This window comes from Salvelinus namaycush, chromosome 10 (assembly GCF_016432855.1).
Source record: "Salvelinus namaycush isolate Seneca chromosome 10, SaNama_1.0, whole genome shotgun sequence".
NCBI lineage: Eukaryota > Metazoa > Chordata > Actinopteri > Salmoniformes > Salmonidae > Salvelinus > Salvelinus namaycush.
The window spans coordinates 5,022,622-5,037,466 of NC_052316.1; the positions used below are offsets into that span (position 1 = coordinate 5,022,622).

Consider the following 14,845-nt stretch of genomic DNA (forward strand, 5'->3'; position numbering starts at 1 on the left):
CCAGCAACACAAACCATTATCTTTTCCCCACATAGTTTATCAATGTTAAATAGTACCAATGTATTCTATTGAGGAGTGTAAATCTCAATATCTCCTCATTCTCATTAGTTTCAAAAGCTTGATGAAATATGTTTGTAGTTTACAATACTGTGGTGTGGCAAGGTAGGGGGTCGATTCCATTTCAAATCTCTCAAACTTGATTATAATGGAATTTAGCCCATCCAAATTGTTTGTATAACAAGCATTCAACTCTTGAAGTTTCTCTTACCATGTGAGCACAGAGTCCCTGTAGGGGGTGAAGACCTTCCTCTTGGTCTGGGCCTGCTCTGACAAGGCAGAGATCACCTTCCCCAGGGTCAGCAGCGACTTGTTGATGCTGGCACCCTCCTGGGATACAGGAGAATAGGATACAGTTAGGCTGGATGGATTTGATAGAGAGAACAGATTGGCTCCAATTTGACTGGTTTTGAACTTTGCAAAAAATAAATGACAAATAGTGGGAAATGTCTTTCCGAGGAAATTCACTTCCTAATATATGATAGGCTATATTTTACGCTCCGACATTGACTGGAAATAAATATTGATAACACATTTATTTGTCTATACCTGCAAATCGTGATTTGATATATAAAAACACAAATATTAATTTCCAAAGTTTGCTGCTTCAGTGTCTTTAGATATTTGTCAGATGTTACTATGGAATATTGAAGTATAATTACAAGCATTTCATAAGTGTCAAAGGCTTTTATTGACAATTACATGAAGTTGATGCAAAGAGTCAATATTTGCAGTGTTGACCCTTCTTTTTCAAGACCTCTGCAATCCGCCCTGACATGCTGTCAATTAACGTCTGGGCCACATCCTGACTGATGGCAGCCCATTCTTGCATAATCAATGCTTGGAGTTTGTCCGAATTTGTGGGGTTTTGTTTGTCCACCCGCCTCTTGAGGATTGACCACAAGTTCTCAAATGGGATTAAGGTCTGGGGAGTTTCCTGGCCATGGATCCAAAATATCGATGTTTTGTTCCCTGAGCCACTTAGTTATCACTTTTGCCTTATGGCAAGGTGCTCCATCATCCTGGAAAAGGCATTGTTCGCCACCAAACTGTTCCTGGATGGTTGGGAGAAGTTGGTCTCGGAGGATGTGTTGGTACCATTCTTTATTCATGGCTGTGTTCTTTGGGCTCACTCAAAATTGTGAGTGAGCCCACTCCCTTGGCTGAGAAGCAACCCCACACATGAATGGTCTCAGGATGCTTTACTGTTGGCATGACACAGGACTGATGGTAGCGCTCACCTTGTCTTCTCCGGACAAGCTTTTTTCCGGATGCCCCAAACAATCGGAAAGGGGATTCATCAAAATAAATGACTTTACCCCAGTCCTCAGCAGTCCAATCCCTGTACCTTTTGCAGAATATCAGTCTGTCCCTGATGTTTTTCCTGGAGAGAAGTGGCTTCTTTGCTGCCCTTCTTGACACCAGGCCATCCTCCAAAAGTCTTCGCCTCACTGTGCGTGCAGATGCACTCACACATGCCTGCTGCCATTCCTGAGCAAGCTCTGTACTGGTGGTGCCCCGATCCCGCAGCTGAATCAACTTTAGGAGACAGTCCTGGCGCTTGCTGGACTTTCTTGGGCGCCCTGAAGCCTTCTTCACAACATTTGAACCGCTCTCCTTGAAGTTCTTGATGATGCGATAAATGGTTGATTTAGGTGCAATCTTACTGGCAGCAATATCCTTGCCTGTGAAGCCCTTTTTGTGCAAAGCAATGATGACGGCACGTGTTTCCTTGCAGGTAACCACGGTTGACAGAGGAAGAACAATGATTCCAAGCACCACCCACCTTTTGAAGCTTCCAGTCTGTTATTCGAACTCAATCAGCATGACAAAGTGATCTCCAGGCTTGTCCTCGTCAACACACACCTGTGTTAACAAGAGAATCACTGACATGATGTCAGCTGGGCCTTTTGTGGCAGGGCTGAAATGCAGTGGAAATGTTTTTGGGGGATTCAGCTCATTTGCATGGCAAAGAGGGACTTCGCAATTAATTGCAATTCATCTGATCACTCTTCATAACATTCTGGAGTATATGCAAATTGCCATCATACAAACTGAGGCAGCAGACTTTGTGAAAATGTATATTTGTGTCATTCTCAAAACTTTTGGCCACAGCTGTATATTCAAGGAAATTAACTTCCTAAATATATGATAGCTAGGCTATAATTAGGCTCCGACATTGACTGGAAATAAATATTTATAACATTTATTTTACTGTGTGCAAATCGTCCCGCTCATAAAAGTAAATCAAAAAGTATATCGAGTCAAGTGCAAATGTCCGCTCTCCTATTCCGCCCAAACCTTGCTCTTTCAAACTACGTCTAGCCTATTGGGTGATATATTAGGCTGTCTGTATTGCGCTATAAAATAGGCCACGTGAGAATCTCTAGTATTTAAACCTATTTCTCAGGCTATTGTGGCACATTTTGATCTTGCCTAGGGTGGCAAAATTGCTGGGCCTGGTGCTGCAAAGCGAGCTGCATCACATAGGCTACACCTAAAAAAAACATTTGCTGGACTGCCGTCGGGTTCAGGACCAGTTCTTGCAGGAGCGGGTGGGAGTCGGACAAGAAGTCAGCGAGAGCGGGATGAAGAAATCAAGTCCAACTACCAGTGCTTACCCTGAGGCGGTCTCCGCTGGTCTGGGCTGAGGAGCAGCGTTCGCTACCGGCCAAGTCCACCAGGTTGATCCTGCTGGTGATCCTGTGGTCATGTTCTTCCCCCTCCACAAACTCAGTCTACACAGACAAAGGGAGAACAGTCACACACACACGAAACATACAAGTAACTGACAAAATAATGGAAACACTTGAGTAAATGACAGATACAAAGTAGGTGTTATTTGAGCAATTAACATCCCATCATGCTTAGGATCATATATAAAAATGCTGGGCAGGCCATTATTTTAGGTACCATGGTTAAGGTCCCATAGGATGACAATGCTTCCATCCACAGGGCAAGAACAGTCACTGAATGGTTTGATGAGCATGAAAATTATGTAAACCATATGCCATGGAAGTCTCAGTCACCAGATCTCAACCCAATTGCACACTTATGGGAGTCTCTGGAGCGGCGCCTGAGTGTTTTCCACCTCCAAACACAAAATGATGGAATTTCTTGTGGAAGAATAGTGTTGTATCCTTCCAATAGAGTTCCAGATACTTGTAGAATCGATGCCTACGGTGCATCGAAGCTGTTTTGGATTGTGGTTGCCTTAAGACCCTTTATGTTGGTGTTTCCTTTATTTTGGCAGTTAGCTGTATGTGTGTATTCAAACAAAAAAGAAGAAGCGCGACACACAAATGAAACAAATGTGCATAAAAACAGAAACACGAAGAACCACAAACACAAAGGACACAAGACAAACAGACCCAGATCGTCATCAGAAGAAACAAATAATTGGTCATCAGTGTGTGGATAATATGCGTTTTAGATGCACAAAGTAACGCTAACAGCACACACACACAAACAAAGAGACAGGGCGGGGAGGTTCACCTTGGTCTGGGTCATAACCAGAGTAAATACGGAGTGGGATCGGGAGCTCTTGTCGTTCATCCCCGTGGCTGCAGTGGCTCGCTGCTTGTTCCCAAGCTCCAGCCAACCCTGGTAAGAGTGTGTATTCACCACACATTTACTAAGCAGTGTTCAAAAGTGGTAAGAAGAGCTCGCTACATATCATGGACGGGTTCAGCAGGACACGTTTTTGGAACGTTCAGATAGAAATATGCCATGTAGACAGACATGCCTTTCTGTCATGTAGAGTAAGGGATCACGTCAGCTCTATTAAATGGCATTTATTGTAGTTTTTTAACCCCTTATTTCTCCCCAATTTCGTGATGTCCAATTGGTAGTTACAGTCATGTCTCATCGCTGCAACTCCCGTACGGACTCGGGAGAGGCGAAGGTCGAGAGCGGTGTGTCCTCCGAAACACAAACGAACACAATGCTCACTTAACCCGGAAGCCAGCCGCACCAATGTGTCGAAAGGAAACACTGCACGCCTGGCGACAGTGTCAGCGTGCACTGCGCCCGGCCCGCCACAGGAGTCGCTAGTGCGCGATGGGACATGGACATCCCTGCCGGCCAAACCCTTCCCTAGCCCGGGCGACGCTGGGCCAATTGTGTGCCGCCCTATTGGTCTCCCGGTCGCGGCCGGCTGCGACAGAGTCTGGACTCGAACCCAGTGCCTTAAACCACTGCGCCACTCGGGAGGCCATTAATGGCATTTCTATCCGCAACGTTCAACAATGTTTGGCAACTGAACGTGGCCCAGTGTTAAGAAATTGTGTCTGCAAAGCAACTTACCTGAATGTCCGCATAGGAGCTCACCACGTTCCTGTGAGCAAACATATAGTCAGTGAGTGAATCCATCAGACTAGCAATCCATCATTACATTTAACAAGGTAAAAATGGAAAAAGAGTAAGTTTGCTCACGTTGTCAGCTCAGCAACGTAAGGCCCGTTGACTGGATGTTCCCTCACCCTTAACTACAAAAACAGAGCATTTGGTCATTACTAAGCTCATTGATGTAAAATGGCATTGAGAAACAACACAGATCATAGGGCCACTCAATAGAAATGGCAGGATTGAAAAGTCATGTTTCAATTCATATCGGTTGTCTTTAGGGAGTTTGTCCTACTCACAGGCCACCTCTTTTGGTTTTGTTCATCCCTGGCAATGAGCAGGTCATGGATTTTCTCATTGTACACCTCAAAGTAGCTCATCTCCAGATGACATGTCACCTGTAATACATCAGCCACATGAAAATGCATTGCATGATAACTGAACAGAGTCAACAATATGTGCAACTTGGTAGGAATATTATCTGAATTAATAGCTAATAGGGTACCTCCGGATTATCAACCACAGACAGCCTAGAGAAGAGCTCCTCGCAGAATCTTGGTGTTACACCTGCCTCTTCCCCAACACCCATCATACTGCAGGAGTGTAACAGAAGAACATATAGTCCAATTGAACATATGGATGCAACCACAGTTTACTAGGCTTGCTTCACAAAGGAACATTACATTAGACCAGGGTTTCCTAATCTTAGCCCTGGGTGCACGTTTTGGTTTTTGCCCTAGCACTACACGGCTGATTCAAATAACAAACTCATCTTCAAGCTTAGATTTTTTTTGATTCAGCTGTGTAGTGCTAGGGCAAAAACCAAAACATGCACCCAGGTGGGGGCCCAGGACCGAATTTGGGAAACCTTGCATTAGACCAATACATTATACGATTTGAGTGTTTCTTAAAGTTGTGAGAGTGAGTCTTACGTGTAAGACTTCCCAGATCCAGTTTGGCCATATGCAAACAGACAGGTGTTGAAGCCCTCAAAGGCCCTCTCCAGAAGTGGCTTTGCTAGTTTTTCATACACTGTCTGCTGGCTGGCAAAGCCGGGGTCGCTTTTGTCGACGGAACAGAAGGAGAAGTCATGCGTGAAGGAGTAGCTCTGCTTGGTGTCTGGATGTTGGACAAGAGTCTCCTGGTTATCCATGAAGATCACCTGCAATGCTTTCTCAGTCTTCTCCCTGAATATGAATGAAAGGCAGATATTTCATTGTCATTATTAACATCACTGTTTATGAATAACTGTAGAAACAAATTAGTAGAATACAAGTTCACAGACAGCAATATTTATGTCAAACAATAGAGATGTAGTTAGAGCTGGCTGAACGCAATTTCAATGAACAATTAATCACAAGCAGATGCTACATATTTATACCTGGTGTTGAATGGCCTCATTCTGACCGCAACTGTCACGGCACTGTTCTCCATTTTCAGGGTATCCTGTTCGTGCTTTAGCATCGCACTGGGTGGGAGCAAAAGCTCGGTGGAGAAGGTAGGCGCAGGAGTCGAGGACCTAGCCATGGTCAGGTCACTATGGATTGAATACTTTCTCACCTGCCCTGGCAAGTTGGAGGTCACGTTCGCTCTTTGACTACTGACCAGAAACTTGTTAGTATGGGGAGTTGCAACAGGCTTCGCAGCTTCCACAGTCACCTGTGCGTGCGTCTTCGGCCTCTCTAGGCCTACCGTTTTTACTGACACCACTTTTGGGATCTCTTTCCCAGCCAACCTCTCAAAGGCATCCTTCTTTGCTGTGATTTTCTCGAATGGAGTCTTTTTTGTGGGTGTTGAAAAAGTTCTGGTATGATCCTCTGGTTTTTTCACATCTACTTTACCCGGGGCTGCTGGCTGTTTTGGTGCAAATAGTTTGACTCCTTTAGCTGGAGTGTTTAAAAGATGAACAGCTTCTCTTGATTTACTTCTAGATGAGCTGTCCCTCAGACTGAATGACCGCAATACAACTGCACTAACAGGCGTTCGAGGGTTTGATTCAGAGAGAACTTTGGAATGATGAGAGTCGGTACCGCTGACCCAGTGTTGTCTCGAGCTCTCTGTTGTTTTGCTGGTGTCATTACTTGCGCTTTTGTCAATTGAACCTGTCCTGGTTCTGCGTTGCAACGTGAGTCTTTTCTCGGGTACCGGTGTCGTATTCTGAGTGATTTCCATTGTATTTTCACTCATCACTTTGTCGCCGTTCGTACCCGTTTTCCTCTGTAGACGCCCTCGACCGGGGGTGCCATTCCTCTGACCTCCGGTTTTTGACAGCGCAAAGTTCAAATAGGTCGTGTTTATCTCCTTGGTTTTATCCAATGTCAATAATTTCGTATCGTCCCCTTTGATCATTCCTCGCGCAGCTTTTTGGTCTTTCGTGTCAGGAACCATTGATGTCAAGACATTGTCATAAAAAGCGGTGTGCTTCTTCAATGGTATCGAATATAAAGACATGGCTGAGTTTATTTAAAAAATAATAATAAATATATTAAAATCTTTCGTCAATTCCAAAAGAAAAATGTTACCAACGTTATCTGTAGACAAATCAATGAAAGTGCACATCTTCCCCTGCAAAAAGTTTAAAGTTAACGTTAGTTGTATTAAGAAATTGATAATTCAGACATGAGCTGGCTAGACAACAATGCATACGGTTGTATTTGGTCGTTCAGTTGGTGTACGACGTTAGCTTAGCTAGCTAAGTTAGCCAGCTAACGTTAGCTAACTGTCCAGAACACATTGCAAAGCTGAAAATGATAATCTGATCAGTTTACTTATTAAACGTGAAACGTTAATATAATTCGGACATTCACAATTATATTTGCCAGCTACTTCTCAAAACAGAAGAATTTAACAATTTCTTCTGAGTTTGTTTACCATTTCAGTGGTTGACATCTCTTCCACGTCTGCCCCGCGTCGATTTCAAACTCCTATCAGTGGTGTGCTATTGGCTAGACACAAATTACGTCACCGTCCACAGCAGAACAAAATAAAATAAATGCAGAGCCTGTGTTTGAAAGGTAGATGGCAGTATTTCCACGCTTGAGACTAGATCCAACATCTAAACAAAATGCACAACTACACTACATGACCAAAAGTATGTGAACACCTGCTTGTCGAACATCTCATTCCAAAATCATGTGCATTAATATGGAGTTGGTCCCCACCACTCTTCTGGGAAGGCTTTCCACTAAAAGTTGTAACATTGCTGCAGGGACTTGCTTCCATTCAGCCACAAGAGCATGCGGAAGGTCGGGCACTGATGTTGGGCGATTAGGCCTGCCTCTCAGTCAGCATTCCAATTCATCCCAAATGTGTTCAATGGGGTTGAGGTCAGGGCTCTGTGCAGGCCAGTCAAGTTTTTCCACACCGATCTCGACAAACCATTTCTGCATGGACCTCACTTTGTGCACAGGGGCATTGTCATGCTGAAACAGGAAAGGGCTTTCTCCAAACTGTTGCCACAAAGTTGGAAGCACAGAATTGTATAGAATTTCATTGTATGATGTTGCGTTAACACTTCCCTTCACTGGAACTAAGGAGCCTGAACCATGAAAAACAGCCCCAGACCACTATTAATCCTCCACCAAACTTTACAGTTGGCACAATGCATTGGGGCAGGTAGCGTTTTCCTGGCATCCGCCAAACCCAGATTCGTCCATCGGACTGCCAGAAGGTGAAACGTGATTCATCACTCCAGAGAACGCGTTTACACTGCTACAGAGTCCAACGGTGGCGAGCTTTAAACCACTCCAGCCAACGCTTGGCATTGCGCATGGTGATCTTAGGCTTGTGAGCGGCTGCTCGGGCCATGGAAACCCATTTCATGAAGCTCCCGCTGAACAGTTCTTGTGTTGGCATTGCTTCCAGGGGCAATTTGGAACTTGGTAGTGAGTGTTGCAACTGAGGACAGACAATGTTTACGCGCTACATGCTTCAACACTCGGCGGTCCCGTTCTGTGAGCTTGTTTGGCCTACCACTTCGCGGCTGAGCCGTTGCTACTCCTAGACGTTTCCACTTCACATAAACAGCACTTACAGTTGACTGGGGCAGCTCTAGCAGGGCAGAAATTTGATGAACTGACTTGTTGGAAAGGTAGCATCCTATGACGGTGCCTTGTTGAAAGTCACTGAGCTATTCAGTAAGGCCATTCTACTGTTTGTCTATGGTGATTCCATGGCTATGTGCTCAATTTTATACACCTGTCAACAACGGGTGTGGCTGAAATAGCCGAATCCACTAATTTGAAGGGGTGTCCACATACTTTGTATATATATATCGTGTATATTATCATATTGCATGTAAAAGAGGGTCAAATCCAAATGACAACTCAATCAAGTTTTCATATTAATTTATTAAAAAATGACAAATTACCCAGATATAAACACAAAGTAACTATAACAAGTGCATCTGTCGAACTGTTTCTATCTTTTTAATCTCCTGTTGTGTTTCCAGATGATGTCGAGGAGGTTGGTCTTGGTGACCAACGACATCATCCTCTCTACTTTACGTGGCTTTCTGCTTCTCCTTCCTCTGCTGCTCGTGGAGGTGAGGCGAGTTGAGGAGCTGGGGGGGGCAGCTGGGAGCCTGTGGGCTTCACCCAGTTTACCACCTTCAGGAACAGACACTTGTTGATGTTGTTGACCAACGTGAAGGCAGTGCCCCGGTGGCCCAGTCTGCCTGCTCTGCCCAGCTGTGAGGAAGGAGTGACAGGACACCTAAAATGGCTTGACACCACTGAATGAGTGGCAACACACACACACACCTGTAGACTATACTATACAAAAACTATTCTGTGCAAGATGTTCCCGCCAAGATGCAAGAAGGATTGTCTCAAAAATGTATAAGACAAAAACACATCAGATTTTCCCATGCACAACAGTTGCAAATTCACCTACCTGATGAACATACTTGTCCATGTTGGGTGAGATGTCAAAGACCACCAGTTTGACGTTGACCAGTTTGAGCCCTCTGCCCAGTACGCCAGTGGACCTTCAAGTAGACCCTGAGAACAGAGTACAAAACATATTAAAGGTATAATACTCTTTATGGAAGTCCACTTGCTTTGCCTTGCTTCTCTTTTTGAGCCATAGTAGCCAGATCTGGGCCGTATTCATAAAGCATCTTATAGTAGGAGCGCTGATCTAGGATCAGGTCCCCACTATCCATGTAATCTTATTAATTATGCTGTAAAAGGCTAAACTGATCCTAGATCCTAGTGTGTATGGTTTTGACCTAGGGAAACATATCTAGGGAAACCCATTGATCATTCAACTGAATACCCCTCCCTTGGGTCTTGTTCATTAGGGCACGCAAAAGAGAATGTTTTGAAATGTTTTGCAAAGGAAAATGAAAATGTGTGTTTCTTATTGGACCAGTGCAGGCACTCACTCCCTGTTTCAGTCAGTTTTCTTCTGTTTGGTGCCTAATGAACCAAAGGCTGCCATTGGCCTCACCTTGAGGATGCGGTTGCGTTCCCACTGGGTCTTGTCGGAGTGGATGGCCACCGTGTTGAGGCCCATGACCTACTTCCCGGCTCACATAGCAGGTCTGCCCCCAGCTTACAGTCTATAATCACCACCACCGGAGGCTGGTACAGTTTCCCATCCTGGGCGCATACAAGATAAACACACAGGTCAGTGGTGTTATACAAAATATGATGGCCATCTCCGTCTCAAAAACATTTCTTCCTACATCTAAGGAAGAGTTGATTTATTATGCTTGTTGATGTATTATGCTGATGTTTCACCCCTCTGTGCATTTACTATAAGCCATCATGAGTAATGTAAGTGGCTTGAGATAAGACAGTCTGCTAAAACCTACAAAACTAAACCTATAAAAGAACATGATAATTACATTTTATTTCAGAAATTGTTGGATAACAGGTAAAATGCAGGAGTGCCAAGTCAATATCCCCCTGTATAGCAAAAAAAAGTCTGATTTACTGGGCAGTAATGCAATTTCTCCAATGGGTTTATGAAAGCACAGCCTCTTCCTGCTCCCTGCCTTGTATAGATGGTATAAACCGTTGCTTAGTTTCCTCGAGTGAGGTCATGGCTAAGGCTCCACCCATTTCCTCTGGAAAGGGGGGCGGGGCTGCAGTGATGGCTTTCTAAATATGGGCCAGTGAGAGAAGTCTTTAAGAGCTTCAAATAAAATTTTATTTGTCACATGCGCCGAATACAACAGGTATGTAGACCTTACAGTGAAATTCTGACTTACAAGCCCCTAACCAACAATGCAGTTTTAAGAAAATACCTCCCAAAAAAGTAAGAGATAAGAATAACAAATAATTAAAGAGCAGCAGTAGAGCAGCAGTAGCAGGGGGGGAAATTCCAAATAGTCTGGGTAACCATGTGATTAGCTATGTGATTAGCTGTTCATGAGTCTTATGGCTTGGGTGTAGAAGCTGTTTAAAAGCCTCTTGGACCTAGACTTGGCGCTCCGGTACCGCTTGCCGTGCGGTAGCAGAGAGAACAGTCTATGACTAGGGTGGCTGGACTCTTTGACAATTTTTAAGGCCTCCCTTTGACACCACCTGGTATAGAGGTCCTGGATGGCAGGAAGCTTGGCCCCGGTGATGTACTGGGCCGTACGCACTACCCTCTGTAGTGCCTTGCGGTCGGAGGCCGAGCAATTGCCCATACCAGGCAGTAATGCAACCAGCCAGGATGCTCTCGATGTTGCAGCTGTAAAACCTTTTGAGGATCTGAGGACCCATGCCAAATCTTTTCAGTCTCCTGAGGGGAATAGGTTTTGTCGTGCCCTCTTCACGATTGTCTTGGTGTGCTTGGACCATGTTAGTTTGTTGGTGATGTGGATGCCAAGGAACTTGAAGCTCTCAACCTGCTCCACTGCAGCCCAGTCGATGAGAATGGGGGCGTGCTCGGTCCTCCTTTTCCTGTAGTCCACAGTCATCTCCTTTGTCTTGATCACGTTGAGGGAGAGGTTGTTGTCCTTGCACCACACGGTCCTCCCTATAGGCTGTCTCATCGTTGTCTTTGATCAGGCCTACCACTGTTGTGTCATCAGCAAACTTAATGATAGTTGTTGAAGTTGTGCCTGGCCGAGTAGTCATGAGTGAACAGGGAGTACAGGAGGGGACTGAGCACGCACTCCTGAGGGGCAGACGTCTTGTTGCCTACCCTTACCACCTGGGGGCAGCCCGTCAGGAAGTCCAGGATCCAGTTGCAGAGGGAGGTGTTTAGTCCCAGGGTCCTTAGCTTAGTGATGAGCTTTGAGGGCACTATGGTGTTGAACGCTGAGCTATATTCAATGAATAGCTTTCTCACATTGGTGTTCCTTTTGTCCAGGTGGGAAAGGGCAGTGTGGGGTGCAATAGAGATTGCATCATCTGTGGATCTGTTGGTGCGGTATGCAAATTGGAGTGGGTCTAGAGTTTCTGGGATAATGGTGTTGATGTGAGCCATGACCAGCCTTTCAAAGCATTTCATAGCTACAGACGTGAATGCTATGGGTCGGTCGTCATTTAGGCAGGTTACCTTAGCGTTCTTTGACACAGGGACTATGGTGGTCTGCTTGAAACATGTTGGTATTACAGACTCAGACAGAGAGAGGTTGAAAATATCAGTGAAGACACTTGCCAGTTGGTCAGCGCATGCTCGGAGTACACGTCCTGGTAATCTGTTTGGCCCAGCGGCCATGTGAATGTTGACCTGTTTAAAGGTCTTACTTACATCAGCTGCGGAGAGTGTGATCACACAGTCATCCTGAACAGCTGATGCTCTCATGCATGTTTCAGTGTTACTTGCTTCGAAGCGAGCATAGAAGTTATTTAGCTCGTCTGGTAGGCTTGTGTCACTGGGCAGCTCTCGGCTGTGCTTCCCTTTGTAGTCTTTAATAGTTTGCAAGCTCTGCCATATACGGCGAGCGTCGGAGCCGGTGTAGTACGATTCAATCTTAGTCCTGTATTGATGCTTTGCCTGTTTGATGGTTCATCGGAGGGCATAGCGGGATTTCTTATAAGCTTCCGGGTTAGAGTCCCGCTCCTTGAAAGCGGCAGATCTACCCTTTAGCTCAGTGCGAGTGTTGCCTGTAATCCATGGATTCTGGTTGGGGTATGTACGTACAGTCACTGTGGGGACGACGTCCTCAATGCACTTATTGATAAAGCCAGTGACTGATGTGGTGTACTCTTCAATGCCATCGGAAGAATCACGGAACATATTCCAGTCTGTATTAGCAAAACAGTCCTGTAGTTTAGCATCTGCTTCATCTGATGGTCCTGTGTGGCTCAGTTGGTAGAGCATGGCGCTTGCAACGCCAGGGTTGTGGGTTCATTCCCCACGGGGGGACCAGGATGAATATGTATGAACTTTCCAATTTGTAAGTCGCTCTGGATAAGAGCGTCTGCTAAATGACTTAAATGTAAATCTGACCACTTTTTTATAGACTGAGTCACTGGTGCTTCCTGCTTTCATTTTGCTAGTAAGCAGGAATCAGGAGGATAGAGTTATGGTCAGATTTGCCAAATGGAGGGCGAAGAAGAGCTTTGTACGCGTCTCTGTGTGTGGAGTAAAGGTGGTCTAGAATTGTTTTCCCTCCGGTTGCACATTTAACATGCTGATAGAAATTGGCTAAAACTGATTTAAGTTTCCCTGCATTAAAGTCCCCGGCCACTAGGAGCGCCACCTCTGGATGAGCGTTTTCCTGTTTGCATATGGCAGAATACAGCTCATTGAGTGCAGTTTTAGTGCCAGCCTAGGTCTGTGGTGGTATGTAGACAGCTACAAAAAATACAGATGAAAACTCTCTTGGTAGATAGTGTGATCTACAGCTTATCATGAGATACTCTAACTCAGGCGGGCAAAACATTGAGACGTTTACAAATATGCATAGGCCCCCGACCCGTGTCTTACCAGAGGCTGCTGTTCTGTCCTGCCGATAGAGTGTATAACCCGCCAGGTGTATGTTCTTAATGTCGTCGTTCAGTCACAACTCAGTGAAACATAAGATATTACAGTTTTTAATGTCCTGTTGGTAGTATATACGTGCTTTCAGTTCATCCCATTTATTTTCCTGCAATTGAACGTTAGCTAGCAGAACGGAAGGCAAGGGCAGATTAGCCACTCATCGCCTGATCCTCGCAAGGCATCCTGATCTCTTTCCGCGAAACCTACGTTTCCTTTTCCAGCGAATTACAGGGATCTGGGCCTGGTTGGGTGTCTGTAGTATATCCCTCGTGTCCGACTCATTGAAGAAGAACTCCTCGTCAAATTTGAGGTGAGTAATCTTAGTTCTGATGTCCAGAAGCTCTTTTCGGGCATAAGAGACGGTAGCAGCAACATTATGTACAAAACAAGTTACGAACAACGTGAAAAACAAAACAAAATAGCATGGTTGGTTAAGAGCCGATAAGACGGCAGCCCTCCCCTCCAGCGCCATCTCAGTCCTCACACAGCAGGAATGACAATTTTTCAGACTTAATAACACTCCATTCCGAGAGTGTCTGCTTTATGACACTATACAGAAATTACTGACCAATCCGGAATACTTAAATTAACATTAAATAAAATCTACACCAGGGTTGGGTTCATGAGGGCACGCAACGGAAAACATTATAAATAATTCTGCAGACATGCCCCTCCCAGTTTCAGTCTATTTTCTTCTGTTTAGTGACTAATGAACATGACCCAGTACACTGAAGAAAAAAATATATAAACACAACATGCAACAATTTCAAAGACTTTGAGTTACAGTTCATATAAATAGTTAATTTGAAATAAATTCATTAGGCCCTAATACAGTGGTTCTTAAACTTTTTCAGCCTGGAACCCAAATGAGAAATTCTATGTTTTCCTGGGACCCAAACTTAGGAAAACATGCAACTATACGTAAATATTGGTACATTGCATTGCCCTTATACGTAAAACAAATGCAATATAGACAAAACCAAATAACAATGAAATTAAATATACATTCATGTTTATTTTCCCCCATTAGAAACACTCGTACATATCTGTCTAGGTTGGAACTGTTGCTGTTAAAATACAATACATATTTTTTATTCTGAACTGGAATAAACTGATTGATCACATCACACAGATGTAGACCAGAAAACACACACACAAACACACACAGTCCTAATGAGAGGTGTGTGGCTGGTGGAAGTTTTCAACAAGCATGTCTATTTTGGGCACAGTTTTTGACAGTGCAATATTGAGGTCAGGTTCAGCATTGAGACTGTTTCTGTACTTGTTTTTTAAAGTATGTCAGAGTTAAGAACCCTGACTCGCGTAGATATGTGGTGCCAAACTGGATCAGAACATCTACTGCTTTCTCAGTCAGGCAGGCTACAGCAGGAAGCGGCCGATGAGCAACCCAGAACTGTGTGAGTGTGTTTGCCTCAAAAAGCATCTTGCTTCAATAAGTTTATTCCAGTTCAGAATAAAAATTATTACTTGTATTTTAACAGCAACAGTTCCAACC

At 44.5% G+C, this 14,845-nt stretch overlaps 1 protein-coding gene across 1 annotated transcript in view; it reads right to left on the reverse strand.

Moving 5' to 3' along the window:
* Nucleotides 1–7,321, reverse strand: part of LOC120054602 (kinesin-like protein KIF14) — a 44,599-nt gene extending 37,278 nt beyond the window's left edge. Inside the window, exons 1-10 of the mRNA XM_039002073.1 lie at nt 7,273–7,321; nt 5,783–6,966; nt 5,334–5,588; nt 4,907–4,994; nt 4,701–4,799; nt 4,492–4,544; nt 4,363–4,393; nt 3,553–3,660; nt 2,679–2,795; nt 269–387 (exon numbers count right to left, since the gene is read on the reverse strand). Coding sequence (XP_038858001.1) covers nt 269–387; nt 2,679–2,795; nt 3,553–3,660; nt 4,363–4,393; nt 4,492–4,544; nt 4,701–4,799; nt 4,907–4,994; nt 5,334–5,588; nt 5,783–6,852 — 1,940 coding nt within the window. The 5' untranslated portion in view covers nt 6,853–6,966; nt 7,273–7,321. The remainder of the gene's footprint in view (nt 1–268; nt 388–2,678; nt 2,796–3,552; nt 3,661–4,362; nt 4,394–4,491; nt 4,545–4,700; nt 4,800–4,906; nt 4,995–5,333; nt 5,589–5,782; nt 6,967–7,272) is intronic.
* Nucleotides 7,322–14,845: the final 7,524 nt, after the last annotated feature.